Source organism: Hippocampus zosterae, chromosome 4, assembly GCF_025434085.1.
Source record: "Hippocampus zosterae strain Florida chromosome 4, ASM2543408v3, whole genome shotgun sequence".
Classification (NCBI taxonomy): domain Eukaryota; kingdom Metazoa; phylum Chordata; class Actinopteri; order Syngnathiformes; family Syngnathidae; genus Hippocampus; species Hippocampus zosterae.
This window is the reverse complement of record NC_067454.1, coordinates 1,315,727-1,338,618: the sequence shown is the minus strand read 5'-3', so window position 1 is coordinate 1,338,618 and position 22,892 is coordinate 1,315,727. Positions and strand designations below refer to the sequence as shown.

Genomic DNA, 22,892 nt, shown 5'->3' with positions numbered 1-22,892 from the left:
GTCACAGCCAGACTTGCAAATTGCTAATTGCGTCTAGTCCAGCGAGGCCGTTTGTCAAGCTGGACGTCGGGCCGCACGTCCTGCCTGTCAGGGATGCTTTGGGAATCCATTAACCTGATTGGAGAATTAGGAGCAGTTCACATCCGTGAATCATAATCATCAGTCAATATTGCGAAAAAAACACAAGGCCATATTGACAGTTTAGTAACAGCAGTGATATACGGCGCGGACGCCACAAGTTCGAACACAATCCAGTGCACAACCCGTTTGTTTTGATTTGGAGACAATTTTGCCCATAGGAAATCATGAAGTTGTACAGCAAAAACCTGGAGTAAGCGGCTCATGTTTGTGGAAGAAGAATCTATTGTTATTCTTTTACTGTTGCATGCATAAGTGTACATATTGGTATGTAATCGAATTATTATGAATAAATTTGAACATTCTTCATCACTGTTCAGGTGTAAAGGAAGGCCCGGAATCAGACCCATGAACTCTGCCCTGTGAGGCGGACATGCAAACCAGTCGGTCACCGTGTTCATCGATGAGGTTTAAAAATATCTATATATTTTTTATATTTATATATATTTTTTTATACGATTCATAATGTCTTAGCTGTGATTTGATCTTACAAATCAAAATCTTACAAATAATCTTATAACATGTTTTAAAGTGCAATTACGCAGTACTATTGTTTAATGTTTATTATATTTATAGTCTAAAATTAGAAATGCCATATGGTCCAAGAGTATAAAATAATCAATTGACTTGCAATATTAAGAATTAATCTGTAGTGGTTTTCAAAACAAGATATTGTGATTGTTATTTTATGACACGACTTTTCATGCTGAAAACAATTCAAACTCGTCAACTTGGCGCGCCAGTGACTTTGATCGCTAGTCATTTGCTGCCCTCTAGCGCCCACAAGGCAATATGGCAGCTTGAAATTGAGATTTTTTAAAATTTTTATGCCAATACAAATTTCCCGCCAGATTAAAAAAAAAAACAATAGCTCAAGTTAAACTCAGGTGTCTTTGTATTTGACATGACGCCCAATATTTTGAGCCTTTAATTTGACACTTGTGATCCAAAATGCCCTTTCAAGTATCATAATAGCATAACTAGCACGGATGTCCAAAAAACAACTTTTCACTCAACGTGATGAGAGCAAATGAACACAAGTTGTTTAAGAAAGTTTAGCCGGGATGTAACCGTAGATGTCAACTTTACAAGGTATGTTGTCGTGTCATTTGCCAGTGGTGTAGTGGGGATTTTTTAAGCGGGTGTACGCGATTCTGGAATGTTCTATATGTACATACAGAACATCAATCATAAGCTGCAACACCAGTTGAACGAACGTTAAATTTAATGTTTTACTATTCAAAAATAATCACAGGCCAACGTTATTAAGCATAACACGCATTAGGGCGAAAACCGAAATAGAAATCGAATGTGGCGTCGGGAGAAGTGGGTAGACGGACGGCGTAGGCCCGCGTACCACGCCCACTGCAACCCTGGTTTGGGTCTCCTGCAGCTTGGAACGTTGTAGCGTATCATCGTCATGAATTATCACTTGCGGTAAGATGACAAGACATTTGGTCCACAGTATTGGTCATCAGGTCAGGGCATTGGCATATTTTTTCCTACTGGGTAATTGCAAGAAAAAAAATCCAAATCAGGTTTGGAAATGGTATGTCCCAAGTGGCAGTGTGAACCAACAAACTGGATCTACATACATATTCACTTTTTGGTCCAGAGAACATTAAGTAGGCCCTTCCACACTGCTAGTAAGAGTGCTAATGCTAATGCTAATGCTAATGCGGCTTCCCCCAGTGAGATAATTTGATGATGTGAGCGGCAACGTCTGGTGTGACATGTAAACTTCTTCCTACTGTCCTTTCGTAGGCACCGTATTCACTTTTTAAAACGATCTGGAAAAAAAAATGGAAGTTGCTGGAAATGTCCCGTCCTTTTGAAACCCTCGAGTAGGTTTTCAAATGATACAACACGTCAATACATTGACCGATCGAAAACGTTCTCTCCCTTGGCAACCCCTCATACGAGTACCGTCGGTCTGCATTTTGAAAATTCAACGACTTATTTATCGCCCTTTTATTTTGTGGCTTTGGTTTTGAGCACCTCCACTTGAACCTAGAAGATTCCCGGGATGAGTCGGTGCGGCACGGCGTCCGTGTAGCGCTTCCAGTCGGCGCCGTACTTGCTTCCGCAGCGGTGCTCGTCCCGCACGCATCGGTGCACCAGCAGGATGCTCATGTAGACGATGTAGAAGTACGGCAGCAGGTGGCCGAATCCGCAGGCGGCGCAGTACGCCAGCGAGCCCATCAGGTCGCCCGTGTAGTTGAAGTGGCGCGCCACGCCCCAGAAGCCCGACGTCAGCAGCTTGCTGCGGTGCGCGCCGCCGTCGGCCGAGCGGTACGAGCACTCGATGAAGGTGGCGGGCCGCCCCCAGATGGCGCAGGCGCCCTCGCTGCGGCGGAACAGGTCCTTCTGGTGGTTGGTGGCGCGGAAGATGTAGTAGCCCGACAGGCCCAGAAGCAGCACGGCCGTGGCGTGAGCCCAGGACAGGTGCACCGGATGGTACACCAGGTACAGACCCTGCGCGACATCACACGCCTGGGGTCAAAAGTGCGTCAAGAAACATTTTTCACGGCGTACGGGCATGTCACAAATAGGGCCGCAACAATGGATTTCGAATCGACATCGCGATGTTGGAGAAAAGCGAGTTTCAAATGGCAAAGGCTGCAATTCGGGGGCAGGAGGAAAGGACACCAAAAAATGCTTCGTTTCGGTCGCTTATTGTGTGGCGTGTCGATTGGATGTGTGAAAGTGACCTTTTGCGCGTCAAAAGTGAAGATTTGTTGGCATTATTTTATGAAGCTGTTGTCGTAACGGCGTAAAGCCAAGAAACACAAAGACTTGCATATGAATGCAAGGTTCGTCGTCTTTATTTGAACGCAAGCGGATCTTTGATAAGAATAAAACATATTTATATCATAAATCGGATGTTTATTTTAATACAGATCGATTTGCTGCTTGTGTTTGTTAAAAAAAAGAAATCCGATATTAAATAAAATTATTCATTCATTCATTCATTCATCTTCCGAGCCGCTTGATCCTCACTAGGGTCGCGGAGGGTGCTGGAGCCTATCCCAGCTGTCTACGGGCAGTAGGCGGGGCTCCACACTGAATCGGTTGCCAGCCAATCACGGGGCACACAGAAACGAACAACCATTCGCACTCACACTCACACCGCGGGACAATTTAGAGTGTTCAATCAGCCTGCCACGCATGTTTTTGGAATGTGGGAGGAAACCGGAGCACCCGGAGAAAACCCACGGGGAGAACATGCAAACTCCACACTCCGGAGCTGGAATCGAACCCGGTACCTCTGCACTGTGAAGCCGACGTGCTAACCACTGGACTACCGGGCCGCCTAAATAAAATTATTCATTCATTCATTCATCTTCCGAACCGCTTGATCCTCACGAGGGTCGCGGGGGGTGCTGGAGCCTATCTCAGCTGTCTCCCGGCAGTAGGCGGGGGACACCCTGAATCGGTTGCCAGCCAATCGCAGGGCACACAGAGACGAACAACCATTCGCACTCACACTCACACCTAGGGACAATTTAGAGTGTTCAATCAGCCTGCCATGCATATTTTTGGAATGTGGGAGGAAACCGGAGCACCCGGAGAAAAGCCACGCAGGCCCGGGGAGAACATGCAAACTCCACACAGGGAGGCCGGAGCTGGAATCGAACCCGTTACCTCTGCACTGTGAAGCCGACGTGCTAACCACTGGTCTACCGGGCCGCCTAAATAAAATTATATTAAATAAAATAAAATAACGGCATATTATCTGGAAATCGCAATATCGAGGGGAAACTTTTTACATCATGTTTTCTTCAAACTAAAAAAAAAATAAAAATAAAAATAATCGCTGTGTGACCATGCAGTCTACACGTGACAATGAATTCGACAGAGAGACATCTTTGTGACGACTCGAAGACGAGCTACGTTTTTCGTCCCTGTTTGTGGACTTGACTTGTGGACCGACCTGTAGCGTGTAGAGGTAGGGCAGCCACACGCAGTCGCCCCAGCCCAGGTACCAGCCAAAGTGGTCGTGGCAGATATCGATGGTCTTGAGGTACCACGCTTCGTTCCAAAAGAAATCCAACACATAGATGGCCTGAAAGAGAGAAGAACCCGTCCACAACGGGGGGGACACGTGTGTGGACTTAAGGGTAAACTCCAAGGAGACTACCACGACCGCTCAGTGAGCTGCGGCAATATCCGTCGTTTGTCACAGAGGATAAAGAATCGATGCATGTGCGTCTTGTCAACATTGGTGTTTGGACAACTGCTCACCTGCAGGGCGTTCACCAGCAGCATGGAGTTGCTCACTTGGCCGTAGAGTTCCTCTTGCTTGGCCATGTAGGAGAGGTTGATGAGCGTCCAGGCCACAATGCCCGGGCGCCCGTTGAAGAACAGCTTGAAGTCGAACCACTCGCCCACGCGCGGGTTGAACTCGATGCCCATCATGTAGTTGTAGAAAATGTTGCCCGTGAACTTACTGCGGAAACACGAGAGATCGCCGATTTTAACGTGCGACTACAGAACAAGCGTGGGCCTTTCTGAAAGAAGAAATCATGCAGGAAAAGAAAGGCCCTTTGTTGCCTCTACAGGCAGTCTTTGGAATTGCAGCCATCCTTATTTCTTTTGAAAGATTTGCCTTTTGATGGAAATTGTAAAAAACGTTAAAAACTGTAAAAAAAAAAAAGTTTGCATGCTATCGCCGTGTCCTTTACGCAGAGACCAAGAAGCACTTGTTTGTCTGGTGTGTAGCTAACGGCCGCGTCACCCCCGCCCCTTCATTCTCGGCGTGAATTCACTTTTTGTTTTAAAAAATCACTTTTCACCGTGTCAAATTTGAATGCCTGAGAGCACGTGAATTATTCTCATTTCGTGATGCAGCCCCCTTCTTGTTGTAGCTGATACAGGAAATAGGGGGTTCGGGCGGTGGGGGGGGGGGGGGGGGGGGTAAAATGTCCTCACCAGTCCTCCGGGTTGGTGGGGAATAAGTAGGCCTTGACAAATGCGAAGGTGGCCACGGCGTAACCCAGCACGTTGGCGCACCACATGAGCGGGATCCAGTTGTCAAAGATGATGGTGGGCGAGAACCAGCGCAAGTAGCGGGCGTTGGCCAGCCACAGGGCGTGCGTGATGAGCCAGCACTGCAGACCGTTGATCTCGTACTTGTTGACGAAGCCTTGGAGGAGGTCACAGTCAATGGCGACGGTCCGCAATGTTGCGCCCGAGGCGAGCGCGTCGCTTACCTGCGGGGGTTCGGGCGCCGTCCTGGACCCCCCCGACGTAACCGGGGAGCACTTTGTGCACCATGTCGGGCAAGCACGTGTACAACACCACCTGGAAACGACACAAGCACACCCACTTGCTCACTTGCACACCCACTTTTCATGCTTACATGAGAGAGCGCAAGGAAAAAGCTTTGCCATACATAGCATCGCATTCTTTGTCTTTCTCGGCTTCAAAATAAAATTGTTGACTTCCTGTTCAAGATGAGGCTTGGGTCTCTGAGACTTTTTTTTTATTTTTAATGCACCCTGCCATGATAGACATGCGCACCCAATTTGATGTCAATTAGTGGAACTACTATCAGGGCTGGCGGCCCGGTAGTCCAGTGGTTAGCACGTGGGCTTCACAGTGCAGAGGTACCGGGTTCGATTCCAGCTCCGGCCTCCCTGTGTGGAGTTTGCATGTTCTCCCCGGGCTTGCGTGGGTTTTCTCCGGGTGCTCCGGTTTCCTCCCACATTCCAAAAACATGCGTGGCAGGCTGATTGAACACTCGAAATTGTCCCTAGGTGTGAGTGTGAGTGCGTATGGTTGTTCGTTTCTGTGTGCCCTGCGATTGGTTGGCAAGCGGTTCAGGGTGTCCCTCGCCTACTGCCCGAAGACAGCTGGGATAGGCTCCAGCACCCCCCGCGACCCTAGTGAGGATCAAGCGGTTAGGAAGATGAATGAATGAATGAATGAACTTTGTAGTGGCCACTCTCAACTGAAGGAATTTGATCAAAATGTCTGCTTCATACCGTTTAGTTTTTGGCATCGCTCCTTGAGACGTTTTCGTGTGTCAGGTCATGATCGACATGTCCACACGATTTCCTGTTGATCAGTGAAAGTTATCTCAGGGGTTGCCCCCCCGGCCCACCCCGCCCAAAGTTGAACTTTCCTGGAGGCACTACAAAAGCATTTCTGCCCAAAATGGCCGCCACAACCCAAGCTAGTTGCCTTCCTATTTTATATTGGGACTGGCTCCTTGAGACTTTTTTTGTGCATCCTGTCACGGTAGACACGTCCACCGAGTTCCATGTAAATCGGTGAAAGTGCTGTCTGGGGGCCAATTTTGTTCAAACTTTCGAGTGGTCACTAGCGAACGAATTAGCCCAAAATGGCTTCTTTAAAGCAAAATGGCCGCCTTCATGTGTAATATTGGGCATGGTTCCTCTAGACTTTTAGTGTATGCAACCGTGATAGACCCAATTTTGTCTCAACTGGTCAAACTGGTCAAAGGGGGGGGGTACTTTTTGTCGGGGGGGGGGTGTACCTTTTTTTCCCACTAACTTTTCAATAGACATCCGCGACAAGGGGGAAGACAAACAAGGTTTGGATTAAAACGGACCAAAAGGATGCCAGAGCCAAAGTAGCACATCGCTCGTACCTGGAAAATGACCCACACGGCGTAGATCTTGGCGGCCGACCAGGTGACGAAGGGTACGCGGGCCCAGATGGACATGAGGGTGGTCTCGCCGCCATAGAGCTCCAAGAGGGGCTGCGTGACCGAACACTGGTACTGGTCGCAGGCCATCACGAAAAAAAAGACGATGAACGGCGCGAAGCACAGCAGGGCCACCACGCTCAGCAGAGAAAACCAGTCCACCTCCCTGAAGTCCACCGGCGCAGAGAAACCAACTCGGTTCAGCATTTTCCACGTCTTGTCGCTGATCATGTGAGCAACTCACCAGGCTCTCCCCCACTGCGCAGGCTCTGCCATCTTGTCGGACGCCGATGGGCCGTGGCTGCCATTTTGGACCCGCCTCCTGGTGATTTCCGTGGCACCGTTCATACCTGCCGAAGGACCGATCATCGTTCGCGCGGAGGATTTATGTCTGTGAGCACCGTCGTATGTTCCGTTGTGTGTTCAAGCAGCCCTTTTTTGGAAGGTTAAGAATTACTGGAACACTAGAGAGGCCCGGTAGTCCAGTGGTTAGCACGTCGGCTTCACAGTGCAGAGGTGCCGGGTTCGATTCCAGCTCCGGCCTCCCTGTGTGGAGGCAACCGATTCAGGGTGTCCCCCGCCTACTGCCCGGAGACAGCTGGGATAGGCTCCAGCACCCCCCGCGACCCTAGTGAGGATCAAGCGGCTCGGAAGATGAATGAATGAATGAATGAGACTTTCAATTAGCCTGTCGTTTGGTATCAATTTCCTTCGAAGAAATGACAAGTTATGGTTAGGTTGAATATTTTGGCAGGTTGAAAATGACACAATTCGGTGTCATTTTCTGCCACGGTCGACCTCAACCGGATGTGACAAATAACAACTTGAAGCAAGCACGCCGTGCCTCTTACAGGGAGTTGTGCGCGCAAGTCTTTGTTTCCTCAAAGTGAGATGATAGCGTTTTCTTCGATTTGATAACAGCAACGATGGTGTGTGATTCAATAAGTTGAAATGTATTTACAGTGTGTGAAAGTGGGACTTTTTTTTTTGTTGAATAAAAATGTTCTCTTGAGATTGCAGATTTTTATCCCGGGTAAGTCTGAAATGTATCTTCTGTGATAGTTGGAGTTTCACTCACCGCAGTAGTTTTTTAAATTTTATTGCAAAGAAATGAATGCATCTGTTGCTGCCACTGCTTGGGAACATCCAACCTGCTGTTGTTTATTGACCGTGTTTGCCATTTGGAGAACAGCTTGGAGCACATTTGGTACATGGCGTACATCCTGTTATTGTTTAATAAACTTGATATATTATTGATCGGCTCTTCCAAGCAAAGAAAACACAAACAAAGTCGACATGTTCATGCCAGAATTGGAGCACGTTTTGGCTTCAAATTCCTGAAAAAAATAAACCTTCACTTTTCTGAGTTTCCGCTACATATTCATCAATATGAGGGAATAAACGATCAAAGTTCTTGATTAGCTCATTTTAGATCAATGGTGAAATTTCTATCACAGTATGTGATTTTTTGGGAGTGTTTACAATACAGGTAATCACAGTAACAGGGTTGTAATTCCGGACGAATCTCAGCTTTCTCACAGGAGTAATTTGGAAAAAATCTGGATTTTTAACCAGCTTTGACTGCAGAGCACAAATTGACTTCTCTGAATTAGGGAAGGCGGCCCGGTAGTCCAGTGGTTAGCACGTCGGCTTCACAGTGCAGAGGTACCGGGTTCGATTCCAGCTGCGGCCTCCCTGTGTGGAGTTGTTATGTTCTCATGCTTGCGTGGGTTCTCTGTGTGCCCTGCGATTGGCTGGCAACCGATTCAGGGTGTCCCCCGCCTACTGCCCGAAGACGGCTGGGTTAGGCTCCGGCACCCCTCCCGCGACCATAGTGAGGACCACGCGGTTTGGAAAATGGATGAATTAATTGATGATGTATAATTAATTAATTAACAGGGTTGCATGAGATATTCATTTTCTATTTTATCATATTCATCATATTCATTCTATTTTATCAAAATGTGAAAAGTAGAAGAGAGGACATAATGTTTGCACTATCCAGTCTTTTGAAAAATGATTCTTATTTGAAAGATTATGTTTCTTAAAACAAACTTCAGTACAGTTGTAAGAGACAGCAATGAAACAAATAATATTTTTTTAAAAATGTTTCAACCGTTTTATTTGAGATTCAACTGGGTCATGTAGGGGAGGGGCATTTTAGGCTGTACTACAGACTTATTTTGTGGTTCAAAAACTAATTTCCAAGCAAACTTTTCTCTCTGTATTTTTCAGATTTGGTCTCAGGACAAGTACATTTACTCGGAATATTTTGTTTGTGGATAATTCAAGATTTGAGAGATGGGAGGTAAAGTGTCCTTCAATTCTGGAACGAACCTTATGTCATCACGCTTCTCTGGTTGAAAGGTCGTGTCAGACCAACAATAGTGATAAAAAAAAAATCAACACGCATTTCAGCGATCACGCAAACACCTGATAACTTCATTTATGGCATCATATAAAAACAAGGCTGGAAAACAGCACCATCCTCACGAACGTGACGTAACTTAGTCAAGGTTAGCTTTTTTTTTTTTCCTTCACCGAGTCCATCCGAATTCTGACGGGTGTTACGAGATAAGAATTGTCATACTTACTTACCTGGCACTTTGTGTGTTTTCGCAGCACCACTCTTGGCTTCTCTTCTCCGCTGAACAACCGTAACTGTACACCCGGCAGTCGTCCCTCACCTCCCGTTCTGCGTCCCCGTACCTTAGAATGGAACTCACCGTTATGGAACAGACCCCACCCCAAATATGTCAGGTCCCTTAAGATTAGCCAATAGGTGGCTGAGAACACGCGTGAAGGCGGAACCGTTCGTCGATGCTCTCCGCTAATTGGCTAATAGTCGCTGAAGCCACCGCCGCCTGACGAATTTCCACTTGCTTGAATGGCTCAGCTCGCAACAACAAAGAACAGGCAGGTTACATGAGCAGGCGCGAATTAAAAAAAAAAAAAGACACAAACCAGTGGAAAAAGGCAGCACGTCGATAGAAAGTTAACCTTATATAGAGAAGTTGGTTTTACGGATTTAAAAATGCCTGCATTTTAAACAAATTGAGCTACATTAAATAACACTTGCGCAAGCCGTACATATACTCTTCGGAAGTTCAATCCTTTAAATACATTTTTAATATTAGAATTACTGAGTTTATTTAGTAAAATCAAACTGAAAAAGTGTTCCCCCCACCATACACAGATTTGATGAAGATCTAAGTCTTGGCACTTCCACAAAAAAGCAAGTACACTATATTACTCAACATTAAAATGCAGTTGTGCTGTAGTCCCCAGTATTTTTTGGGGAAACGAGACAGATTTTAAATATCCCCCAAAAGGAAAAAAATGTGCATGACAAGACAAGTGAACTGCAGAGAAGACAGTGATGATTCGATTTACCAGCAGAGGAAGCCTGCTGACCACTACTGCTGCAAGCGGCACACTGACACTGACTCAGTGCACGAGAACCTTTGGACCAGTTAGCTTTTGTCCAATGCTAATGTGATTTTTGCACAACATTTTTTTAAAGACGTAAACAATCCTCTTCATCACGCAGTGCACATTTTCACATTATGGGACCACATCAACACCCCCAAAAATGATCAACAGATCAAATGCGGCCAGCCGCAGCGGCTCCTCTCTCTCTTGAGGAAAGAAATTTCATCTGGTGCCACTGAGCTTGAAAGTGTCATCATCAGGTTGGCAACAATGTGTTTTAGCCTTAAAAAAAACCAATATATACTATTTTTTTTTCTTGGTTCAGTCTGCGGTGGATGTCTGGTGTCTTCCCACGTCTCCTCCTCCTCCTCCAGACTGCGATCAGACTTGTCTGGTTGCTACGCTGTCTGCAGACTGTGTGATGTTCGCTTGTATCTGGGCCAGGCGCAACACTCCTGCTTAGGCAAATTCCTCCTATAACGAGAGCACCCACAAACACTTGACTGACTTTTCCCTGGTGGAAGCAGCACTTCAACGCCAAACAGCCAATTTACACTTCATGTCAATTAGTGTAGCTGATCAAGGCATAAGGCGCATGAAGCAGATGAATCGGCAAGCTTTACATTTTTAACATTCTCAATAATATACGAGTAACCTGACTTGGAATTTGTCCGAAACTACCAAAGTGGGCTAGTGAAACTAGCATTGCTGTGGCAGTTATAAACCTCGAAACAACACACAGTGCAGCAACACACGTAAACAGAAAATATAACATTCATTCATTCATCTTCCGAGCCGCTTGATCCTCACTAGGGTCGCGGGGGGTGCTGGAGCCTATCCCAGCTGTCTCCGGGCAGTAGGCGGGGGACACCCTGAATCGGTTGCCAGCCAATCACAGGGCACACAGAGACGAACAACCATTAGCACTCACACCTAGGGACAATTTAGAGTGTTCAATCAGCCTGCCACGCATGTTTTTGGAACGTGGGAGGAAACCGGAGCACCCGGAGAAAACCCACGCAGGCCCGGGGAGAACATGCAAACTCCACACAGGGAGGCCGGAGCTGGAATCGAACCCGGCACCTCCGCAATGTGAAGCCGACGTGCTAACCACTGGACTACCGGGCCGCCACAGAAAATATAACAATACGGCTTAAAATGGAAAAATACATGAGTGCAGCTCACTGAGCCACTTAGCTGTGAAATGTTTCTTTTTGTTTTTTTTGTGGCTCGATTTGACTGCCTCGTGATGGCCAACGCTCACACACCAGAGGGAGCACAATGTCAACGGGCGTTGTCGCATGAAATCATCACGCACAAACTGGTTACATAAAATGAAACTGCATGTATTACAGTGCTTGTATATTTTCCACAAAGCACAACAGTGGAGACTGCTTTTCCCCCACTCGTTATTGAAATATCCATCCATCCATCCATCCATTTTCTGAACCGCTTTATCCTCACTGGGGTCGCGGGGGGTGCTGGAGCCTATCCCAGCCGTCTTCGGGCAGTAGGCGGGGGACACCCTGGATCAGTTGCCAGCCAATCGCAGGGCACACAGAGACGAACAACCATCCACGCTCACATTCACACCTAGGGACAATTTAGAGCGTCCAATCAGCCTACCATGCATGTTTTTGGAACGTGGGAGGAAACCGGAGCACCCGGAAAAAACCCACGCAGGCCCGGGGAGAACATGCAAACTCCACACAGGGAGGCCGGAGCTGGAATCGAACCCGGTACTTCTGCACTGTGAAGCCGACGTGCTAACCACTGGGCTACCGGGCCGCCCGTTATTGAAATAAATAAAAAAATAAAAACCACATCGCAATTTTTGTTTTTGTGGGGCTCTAAGGGATCACTGGCACTTCTAGTCGTCTCAGGGACGGTGCTTTGGTTTGATCAAGTGAGGGGAAACATCGCATGAAAATAACAGAAATGCATCCCAGAAGGGTTTTGTGTTGGCAATCTGAAGGCAGGCGGTGGGGGGGCCTGGGGGGGGGGGGTTGGGAGCATGTATGTTTATGGTGGGACGCCCGACAAATCTTCCCCTAATCAGCTCCCTCGGGATGCGGCATGCGTGCGCGTGAAACGTTCCCCCTTTACGACCGGTGCGTAGACATGCAATCACCAGCCCCTTTTTGTCGGAGGATTATTTCATGAAGATGAGAAGGGCGACGCCGTCCCTTCAATAATTTACCGGGGATGAAAATTGATGCGGGTGGATGCTTCCTTCCCTCTTTTTGTCCTCATCCATGGTCAATAAACACAATTAGCACGCTTACCGACAATGACCTCGGCTGTAAACAGATGCATTAAAAGCAAATAAGCGCAGCGTGGGAACGTTTAGACAACGCCAAATTCATTGCGAGAATGATGAAAATGTGAAACAAGAATGAGCTGGAAGTAGACTTGTTTGCATTTCCTGCTTGGTGGCGGAATAAAAGCTTCTTGTTGGTCGCCATGAATCCATGAATTGCTACTTCCGACTTGGGGGTGGGGGGAAGCTATTTATTGTTTCTATTTAGAACAAAAAATTGTGTTTTCATTGTATACGTGGACAACACCAAAGTAACATCGGAAACCATGTAATTCGCCAACTAATAGCATAGTTGCCCATGTCATCTTCATAAAACACTTTTATATACAGAACATTTTAATAAAACAGTTAGCCTAATGGGCGTGGCCCGGCGATCCAGTGGTTAGCGCGTCGACCTCACAGTGCAAAGGTCGTGGCTTCGATCCCAGCTGGCTCCAGCCTTCCTGTGGGGAGTTTTGCATGTTCACCACGTGCCTGTGTGGCTTTTCTCCGGGTGCTCCGGTTTCCTCCCACATTCCAAAAACATGCCTAGCAGGCTGATTGGACGCTCTAAATTGTCCCTCGGTGTGAGTGTGGGCGTGGTTGGTTGTTCGTCTCTGTGTGCCCTGCGATTGGCTGGCAACTGATTCAGGGTGTCCCCCGCCTACTGCCCGAGGACAGCTGGGATAGGCTCCAGCACCCCCCGCGACCATAGTGAGCACCACGCGGTTCGGAAAATGGATGGGTGGATGAATATTTAGCGTGTGCATTTTTCTTTCTTTTTTTTTTTGGGAGGGGGGAAAACATAATTTTAAAGAATTACATTCAGACTAACAGCGGGCAACATTGTGAGGAAAAATGTTCCGTTTTAAGTGATGATACCTGCTTAAAATGGAGTCGGATGCTCTTGTTGTTCAAACAATAAAGAAGACATGTCGAATGTTTTTCCAAGAATTTTAATGTCATTGTAAAAATGTTCTGGCTAACTGTAATCCATGTTAAGAAATTTAGACCTGGAAGTAAATATTTACAATATTACAATATTATTAGTACAATATTATTGATTATTATTTAATTTTTAGATTTTTCAATTACCGGTACACCTTATCATTCCATGTGTTTTCTGCATTGTGTGTGTGTGTGTTTGTGTGTGTGTATGCGTGCCTATGTTCTAATTTGAAATGTCAAAATAGTGCATTGCAATCCTCAGTGGGTCAAAGTGTGAACATGATTAGCTTCAAATGTTTGCAAATGTCTCGCCAACCTCCCTTGTGTGTGTGTGTGTGTGTGTGTGTATACATTTGGCAGCATATTGTCTGCATCGCAGTGTGTGTGTGTGCGCGCGTGTGTGTGTGTGTGTGCGTGTGTTTGTTGTGACGCGGGGTGCGTCAGTAAGTGGGGCAGAACTGATTGTTGCTGATGGCTGTAGGCAAGCACAGACCTACATTCGGCTCTCATCTACACCGACATGAGTATGTGGTGGGAGGGGGAGGTGCCTGAGGAAGGTGGCTAGTGAACGAGTGAGGAAAATTGGGGGGTCCCCCCCTACCCAAGAGTATTATCCAATACACATTCTCGACATGGACTCCTTTTTTGGGCTCTTCCACTCCACTTGCTGACGCTTGATAGGCAGAGTGCTGATTCAGCACACAGACCCACAACAAGGAAGTGACACCCCGAGTCAGAGGACACTTCATTAGGTACACCGGTTTACGAAAATCGTTACAACAATCAAAATTCACAAATAATCGGAATGGGGCGGCCCGGTAGTCCAGTGGTTAGCACGTCGGCTTCACAGTGCAGAGGTACCGGGTTCGATTCCAGCTCCGGCCTCCCTGTGTGGAGTTTGCATGTTCTCCCCGGGCCCTGTGTGGGTTTTCTCCGGGTGCTCCGGTTTCCTCCCACATTCCAAAAATATGCGTGACAGGCTGATTGAACACTCTAAATTGTCCCTAGGTGTGAGTGTGAGTGCGAATGGTTGTTCGTCTCTGTGTGCCCTGCGATTGGCTGGCAACCGATTCAGGGTGTCCCCCGCCTACTGCCCGGAGACGGCTGGGATGGGCTCCAGCACCCCCCGCGACCCTAGTGAAGATCAAGCGGCTGAACAACTTGCCGTCCTACCCCATCGCCCCGGACGTATGAAGAAGAGGGAGACTGTTGGCGCACGCACTAAACAACTGCAGTTCTTGCCGGAAATTCCTGCAGTCCCCGCAAGATGGACGGCGAAATAGATCGATTGATTTTTCTCGCCTACCCAAAGAGGCCAGTCTTAAAATTCTAAGGTCAGCTCAACTGTCACCAAAGGCAAAATCTGCCTGTGTGTGTGTGTTTTATGTCTACATTATTCCCGGTGGAGGAGGGTGGGGGTGACTGTCGAAAGTTGGTGACAGTCTGGAGTCTTGTGTGTGTGTGTGTGTGCGTGCACGCGCGCGCGGGCGTGAGCGCGCCCCGGCAAACGTGGGCACCCAAATGCCCATGAATGTGACACCACCCGTCCACCGTTGGTGTTGCCGAGCCCCCTCCTCCCCACGCCCTCGCCCCTGCAACCAATCGCATCCCGCGTCTACACACATACACACACACACGCGCGCGCGCGCACGCACACACGCGCGCGCACGCTCACGCCGTCCATCTCTCGCTCACTGTCTGCCGGGGTTTCGACGAATCCACGTTGCGCCAATGCGCGTTCGCGACCAGTTATCGCGTGAGCGCTGAGAGTCGAGAGAAAGCGAGAGAGAGAAAGCGAGAGAGAGAGAGAGAGAGAGAGAGAGAGAGAGAGAGAGAGCATCTTCGTCCTCACGTCGTGCCTCCTCTCCTTCCTCATCTTCTTCCGCTGCGTGTGTCGCTGCTCGAGGGAGAAAGCTCTCCTTGGAAATATTCTGTATATATTTTTCAGTTGGAATTTTTTTTTCTCTCCATATTTGGTCGCGCGCTTTCGGGGCGCGCGCGCGTGCGTGTGTGTGCGAATGGTGGACTTGGCCAACATGGAGACCGTGGAGAAGGAATGCGGGGCCCTCGGGGGTCTTTTCCAAGCCATTGTCAACGACATGAAGGTAAATACGTGTGATCGTTTCGTACTTTGCTGAATAACGGACACACGACCCCCCCACTCCGCCCCTCCGCTCCCGCCTTCGTCCTCCTCCGTGGGAAGAACCTTGAACCCCCCCCCCCCAAATGTCCTCAATTTGTCTTTTCCTTGACGTATTTATTTTGATGAACTCGCCGTTTTTGCTGCCATCCTCTTCCTCATCCATCCATGCTGAGAATGAAGCCCGTCCATCCGTGCCCCCTCCCTGCATCCATTATCGGACGTGCCTTTTTTTAACGCGTCGCAAAAAAGACGCCTTGAACACCCCCCCCACCCCCCCTCCTCCTCCCCATTAAATCCATTCATTCATCTCACAAACTCATTGATTTCCTGCCGTGCCTTGACGACGGCGTTAGACGTCAATCAGCACCCCCTCCCCCGCCCCCACCCCAAAAAGCCTCCTGTCTGTCTGTCTGCTGGTGGATTCGAGAGGCTGCGAGCGTGTCATTCCTCAGCATCCTCTTTGTGTGTCTTTGTGCGTGCACGTGAATGATCATCTCCCCCAGCATTTTATGGAGATTTCTTTTTTATTTGTTTTTATTTATGATATTCTTTGAAAATGATGTTTATTATTATTGTGGCTGTTCCTAATATTTTGGCCCTCTCCCATGCAGCTAAGGGCAACAGCATTACAATAATAAAAGCACATCGTATATTTAATATATTAGATTTAGAGATATAGATTTAGATTTAGATTTAGATTTAGATTTAGATTTAGATTTAGATATACAGATTTAATAGATATATTTTTTCGTATTGGACGAGAGCGGTACCCCGGGTGAGTACAGGCTCTCATTGGCTTTGTGGACCCGTGACCCGAATGAGAACCAGCGCAACGTGGTAGAAAATTGGCAGAAGGACAGCATGGGGGACTCGTGTTGTCCACTATCTGTCTCACAGCTCTGGGGGTTCTGGGTTTGAATCTCAGGCTTCATCACCAGTTGGTAGTTTGTCTCTGTTTGCCCGAACATGGCCCGGCGACCAATCCATTGTTTGTCTGTACGTGCCTCGGATTTCACGGAGACACGCATACTTAAAGGCACTCAAGTACTTAAATCGGTCCAATATAAAGCATTTTCCCAATTAGTGAAAGGTGATACGTGAGCTTGGCTGCCAAGCATGCGCGCGCACGCACGCACGCACTGAAACGGTGGATTAGTGTCAAAGTGGCCGCAGCTGTGAGCGCATCTTAGCATGCATCCCGATGGCCTCGTAACTCCACTTGGAGATTTAAAGGGGACATTTGCTGCCATTTTAATAGCTTGGATACGAATGTTTGGGTGGCACCCATGAAGGGCGAAATGAAACAACCCATGAAAAAATTTCGTCAGCTGAAAATTTGACTGATTGCTGAGGTCTCTTCGGCGCATGACCCGGCAGCTGGCGAGTCGCCGGCGTTGTCAGCAGTCTCGAGGTTTGAGCTTCCAGTTTCACGCAAGTTACAAAACTCAAGAGAGTCAAAACTCAAGTCTATAGTTGGGTTGAGCGACCGACCTGAAATTGAATTCATGTTTGAGCAACTAGGACGGAGCTAAATTGTTACTCCAGCGAACGAGCCTTTTTGTGGCTTAGTAACAAAAGATGAAGTTGGATGTCGTTGCATGTCGCCATTCTCTTATCCCCAATTTCAGCAAAAGCATAATCCTTGAACCCAAACCGCATAATGGGTAGGGCCTCCTCTCTAATACTTTGAATGCTCCCGCTTTGCGAGATCATCTCTGCGCATTGCGTCGTGCCGGCTCACTCCACAGAAAAGTTACTTTTGATCACAAAACATAAAACAACGGCACACCAACTTGGCAGTTGGGCATGTGGGCAAGGAGAGCCAAAGTCACGGATGCACTTTATGAGCCTTTTATTAAACATGTCCAGCAATCAAAAGCAGAAAGACAGAATGAAAACACTCGCAAGGAGCCAATCCGACTCCAGTTTCCGGTGTGACTCCCTCGAGGCCGCAACCGTTAAAGGAACACATCCTACAAATGAATCCTGCAGCATGAACGGTTTTCTTGACATTCTTTTATTATGTTTGTGAACAATTCAGAGCTATTTTGTCGTCATTTAAAAAAAAGAAAATGGGAGGCTGGAATGGATGACTGCCATTTCATTCATTCATTCATTCATCTTCCGAGCCGCTTGATCCTCACTAGGGTCGCGGGGGGTGCTGGAGCCTATCCCAGCTGTCTTCGGGCAGTAGGCGGGGGACACCCTGAATCGGTTGCCAGCCAATCACAGGGCACACAGAGACGAACAACCATCCACGCTCATAGTCACGCCTACAGACAATTTAGAGCGTCCAATCAGCCTGCCACGCACGTTTTTGGAATGTGGGAGGAAACCGGAGCACCCGGAGAAAACCCACGCAGGCCCGGGGAGAACATGCAAACTCCACACAGGGAGGCCGGAGCTGGAATCGAACCCGGTACCACTGCGCTGTGAAGCAGACGTGCTAACCCGTGCTAGCCCGAGCATGCTAACATTCATTCATTCATTCATTCATCTTCCGAGCCGCTTGATCCTCACTAGGGTCGCGGGGGGTGCTGGAGCCTATCCCAGCTGTCACCGGGCAGTAGGCGGGGGACACCCTGAATCGGTTGCCAACCAATCGCAGGGCACACAGAGACAAACAACCATTCGCACTCACACTCACACCTAGGGACAATTTAGAGTGTTCAATCAGCCCGCCATGCATATTTTTGGAATGTGGGAGGAAACCGGAGCACCCGGAGAAAACCCACGCAGGCCCGGGGAGAACATGCAAACTCCACACAGGGAGGCCGGAGCTGGAATCGAACCCGGTACCTCTGCACTGTGAAGCCGACGTGCTAACCACTGGGCTACCGGGCCGCCCGACTGCCATTTCACTTCATTTGTATGTGCAAAAGTGCTTTGATCAGAGTAATGGAACAAACAAAGCTTGGAAGTGAAAGTAAGTCCGTCTGGATAAAGAGAGACACGGTTGCCTCCTTCGTCGATTGAAGTGAAAAACAACTTTGCCACGTTTGCCCTGAAAAAAAGGAAGCGGCTGCTTGTAAAGGTCAGCACCCCCCGCGGTCAACAGTCATAACAAGAACAGGGCGGAGGTGATGCCTCACAGATGACAGAGGCTGGCAACAATCCTCAAAATTCAGTTTTGAAAGTTTTACATCTGAATAATGCAAAATCTGTCACGTACAAAAGCATCCGAAAACAACAAAAGCGGAAATAAGCCGGTTTCGCAAAATCTTGTTACTATGCATACTGTTGTACTGTAGTTGTTGGATTTTTATTTTTGCTTTTAAGGGGTGTGGCCTCGTGAGTGAGTTCAGGGGCTGGAGTTGCGTTGACAGCTTAGTCTGCTTGTGAGCCTGAAGACATGAGAAGTGGCTTTCAGCAGGTCCTTGGAATTGTTTTTTTGCGTTGGTGGTTGGCTGGGGGTTGCGTTCAATAAATGGTGACGGTGGCTCTCCTTGCCCGAATGCCAAACTATTGCTTCAGTCATCTCCTGTTTGCAATTATTTGCATACAATACAACACTGTATTGAAACCCTCCATTGTTTCATCAACTGTGTTGCTTTTGTTATGTAGAAAATACAATACAATACAATACAATACATGCTGAATTATATAGCGCTTTCACAACAGCGGCAAAATGTGTCAAACTGTACAGCGATGAGGTGCCATTAGCCAATCAGAATGTAGAACACAATACATTAAAAAACAAAAAAAAACTGCATGAAAAAAATCCAGGAAACAGCAAAGTTGTGAAAGATGAACGATGATTACTTTACTCCGTTTGTTTTCTTCCTCCGAGACACGCTATTGGGAAACCAAGGTGGGTAGAGTATAATGGCAGTTTGTACTCAAGTAAGCGTATTGTTACTGCATAGCAATGCTTCTCAATTATTTTTTATTATGCCCCCCCCATGAAGAAGAAAATAACCCTCCGCCACAACTATACTTAGTATCATTTGTCTCTAAAATCGTTGTAGGTACACTTCTGCGGCGTGCGAATATACCTTGTGTACTCTCTGACAATGGGAGCGCTACTGCCACCTACTGTAGTGGATGTGCAATTACATTTTATTCTAGTCTATGCTTTCCCTCTTCCCTACACGAAAATATAAAACAGAAATGTGCAAAATGAGTTCATGTCCAAAGCATAACTTAAATCAGATTTAGCGTGAAGGCCGATCCGCCCCCATCATCCTCCTCCTCCCGCGACCATTTGAGACTCGAGCAGTCATTGGTGGCCTGGTTGCCTAGCAACATGGACACCTGTGACACAGCATCTCTATCAGTGCTGTGAAGGAAGCATTCACGAGGGCATTTTATTTGGTACACTGACGAGAAGGCTCGGGGTTGAGTTTCTTTTAAAACATTTTTAGTTTTGTGCTAAGGTAGATCTAACGTTGTGACGCCGCCTTGCCGCTAAATAATAACGCTGTGTGAGCGTCGAAAGGAATTGGATGAGTGCTAGATATTACTTTCTGTTGTTTTTTTGTGTGGATGATCATTTTCTGTTGAAAAAAAAAAGAAAAATCTGAAACAGTACAACAGTCCATTGATGTAAATTAAAGACAAATTAGGTTTGGTGTGCTAGTCAGTGTCATATTTGAATAAATGAAATTAATAAAGGCTTCATAGTGAATCAAATTAGGTGAGTTTATTGAGTTTATTTGCCTCGATGAAAGTTACTGGGAAAAATAATTCTCGATGCATTTGATTGAAACCAATGGTTTTGATTCATTCTCTTGCAACTAAAATTAAATTCATTCATTCATTCATCTTCCTAACCGCTTGATCCTCACTAGGGTCACGGGGGGTGCTGGAGCCTATCCCAGCTGTCTTCGGGCAGTAGGCGGGGGACACCCTGAATCGGTTGCCAGCCAATCGCAGGGTACACAGAGACGAAAAACCATCCGCACCCACACTCACACCCAGGGACAATTTAGAGTGTTCAATCAGCCTGCATGTGGGAGGAAACCGGAGCACCCGGAGAAAACCCACACAGACCCGGGGAGAACATGCAAACTCCACACAGGGAGGCCGGAGCTGGAATCGAACCCGGTACCTCTGCACTGTGATGCCGACGTGCTAACCACTGGACTACCGGGCCGCCCGGAATCATATACAGTATTTTTTTTTTCTCTTCCATGGTATCGGCACACTGACCGTGATCCCGTGTGTGCACGGGTGCAGATGAAGCCCGACCCCCCAGGGATACACTGGGACACATACATTGTGCCCACGCACGCATTTATATCGGGGTGAGATTTATGAGCAAAGGGGAAGGTTTACCAGTGACCTGAGTGTGTTCAAGTCTACCCGGCACAAAAGACGGCAAACTAATTTGCATGTTTGCGACACGCACACACACACAGACACACGCGCACACACACATTTTTGGTGAGAGTGCGTGTGCCGAGAGCAAAGAGGAAGGGAGGATTGCAATGGCGGGCGGAGAGGAAGTAAAAGCGGCAGTTTTTTTAAAGACACGTTGCACATCCGAGCTGCTGACGTGACATTTTGCGCTCACGTGTTTGGGGGGGAGGGTGTGTAGTTGTGGGTCAACAAGCTCATTAACACTTGGGGGGCGGGGGGGCCGGTTTCATGGTCAAAGTGCCGTCCCGGATGCTGTGTTAAGAGTACGTAAGGGGCACACGAGGGGCACAATAGAAATGCAAAAGATCCATTTTGTCATTTTAGTTTGAATGTTTAAAACATTTTGATTCAAATGTTAACGTCCATATTAATTGATTTTGTGTATTTGAACACTCATGTCAAAACGCGCGCATTTCAATCCTCAGCGTTATTTGCAAGTGAAAGATTGATTTGATTTTGAATTGAGTTTGACGAGGCGATGTTTTCACACGCCAATACGAATAAGAACCAAAATAAAGCAAAACTACTCAACCTAAGTGAATTTGTTAGCTAATGCATTTTTTAATTTAACTTTAGGGCGGCCCGGTAGTCCAGTGGTTAGCACGTGGGCTTCACAGTGCAGAGGTACCGGGTTCGATTCCAGCTCCGGCCTCCCAGTGTGGAGTTTGCATGTTCTCCCTGGGCCTGCGTGGGTTTTCTCCGGGTGCTCCGATTTCCTCCCACATTCCAAAAACGTGCATAGCAGGCTGATTGAACACTCTAAATTGTCCCTAGGTGTGAGTGGGAGTGGTTGTTCGTCTCTGTGTGCCCTGCGATTGGCTGGCAACCGATTCAGTACTGCCCGGAGACAGCTGGGATAGGCTCCAGGACCCCCCGCGACCCTAGTGAGGATCAAGCGGTTAGGAAGATGAATGAATGAATGTATATGATTCCGACAGCGTTTTGAAAATTGGAATCGCTTCGTTACCCTCCCGTGCCCCTCCCACATAGGGAACGCCCTATAAACAATATCGGGAAAAGGAACGCCCCAAATCTAGTCGCCCCCCCCCCACTCTGACGAGGTGGAGTCTGACAGGTGTGCGGGCGAGGCAGGTGCCGTGATTAGGGAGAGGCCCGGCCCACGCCGAAGGAAAAGGGAAAGGCAAGCGAAAACTGAACAGAGGGATTGGAACCCTGACAACAGACACAATGGAGTCGGACTAAACCAGGTAGGAACTGCGCATCGTCCGTGACTAAAAAGTGCCGACTCCAATCGGGGATCCGCTGGCCCGCTATCTGAAGCTTCTCCATTTCCCGGGTTGTGGCAAATTGGCAATATTCTTGCTCTGAATGGGGGGAGATAAACACCAAAATCAGCTATCAATCAGCCAATCTTTGACTTGCGCTGCCTGAGTATCGAATCAGGCATTCCCCCCCCCCCCCCCCCCATGGTTGAACTTGGTATCTCAAGACACCTCATGTGCGTGTTGACAAGTCGCTGCGCTGCGTGACCTTCATCCTCATCCCAGCACAGCGCAGCTGCACTCAGTCATCAATACCCACACTCTGTCCCCCCCAGTGCCAGAAAGAGAGGCCGAATAGAAACCAAGTCATTCAGCCAGTGTGTGATTTTCGTTGTTTTCGCGGCAGCAAAATGGAGTCACAGTATTCCAGCCCGGTTTAAGCGGATCATTACATTTGGGCACCCGAAGAACGAACGAGTCTGTTTCTTCTCACTGTCTCCGGTTGCTCCCAATCGCCTTCAGAAGCCGGAGGTCATGTGACTGAAGATGCTTTGTGTGTTAGCGTGCGTGCGCGGGTGTGATCAAGAAAGAGAAAGGCCAGACGTAAAAGTCTTGTCCTTGTGAACGCAGAGAATCAGAGCGATGTGAATCCAAAGACGGGTTGACTCGTGACTG

General features: G+C 47.8%; 3 protein-coding genes across 11 annotated transcripts in view; 2 read left to right on the top strand and 1 right to left on the bottom strand.

Annotated features, from left to right (window-relative positions):
* Positions 1–13,905, top strand: part of LOC127599858 (adhesion G-protein coupled receptor G5-like) — a 78,159-nt gene extending 64,254 nt beyond the window's left edge. The window contains exon 14 of the mRNA XM_052064072.1: positions 13,870–13,905. The gene's annotated coding sequence lies outside the window, so the exon portion shown is untranslated. The remainder of the gene's footprint in view (positions 1–13,869) is intronic.
* Positions 1,346–9,550, bottom strand: dhcr7 (7-dehydrocholesterol reductase). 3 transcript variants are annotated; one of them, XM_052062702.1, is made up of 8 exons: positions 9,410–9,550; positions 7,056–7,161; positions 6,755–6,977; positions 5,352–5,442; positions 5,071–5,284; positions 4,384–4,588; positions 4,073–4,204; positions 1,346–2,613 (listed from the first exon to the last, which is right to left on the bottom strand). In XM_052062702.1, exons 2-8 carry the CDS (start codon positions 7,157–7,159, stop codon positions 2,149–2,151), a joined length of 1,434 nt encoding a protein of 477 aa, XP_051918662.1. In that variant the 5' UTR covers positions 7,160–7,161; positions 9,410–9,550; the 3' UTR covers positions 1,346–2,148. The 3 variants fall into 3 exon arrangements, with proteins under 3 accessions (XP_051918662.1, XP_051918663.1, XP_051918664.1); XM_052062703.1 differs by having other exon boundaries at positions 9,406–9,548; XM_052062704.1 differs by lacking the exon at positions 9,410–9,550 and adding an exon at positions 8,412–8,499.
* Positions 13,906–15,174: 1,269 nt separating the features above from the next.
* Positions 15,175–22,892, top strand: part of mtss1lb (MTSS I-BAR domain containing 2b) — a 32,814-nt gene continuing 25,096 nt past the window's right edge. For 2 of the 7 annotated variants that reach the window (XM_052062654.1, XM_052062651.1), the window contains exon 1: positions 15,175–15,595. In XM_052062654.1, coding sequence (XP_051918614.1) covers positions 15,509–15,595 — 87 coding nt within the window. In that variant the 5' untranslated portion in view covers positions 15,175–15,508. The remainder of the gene's footprint in view (positions 15,596–22,892) is intronic. The other 5 variants (XM_052062656.1, XM_052062655.1, XM_052062652.1 and 2 more) reach the window with 3 other exon arrangements.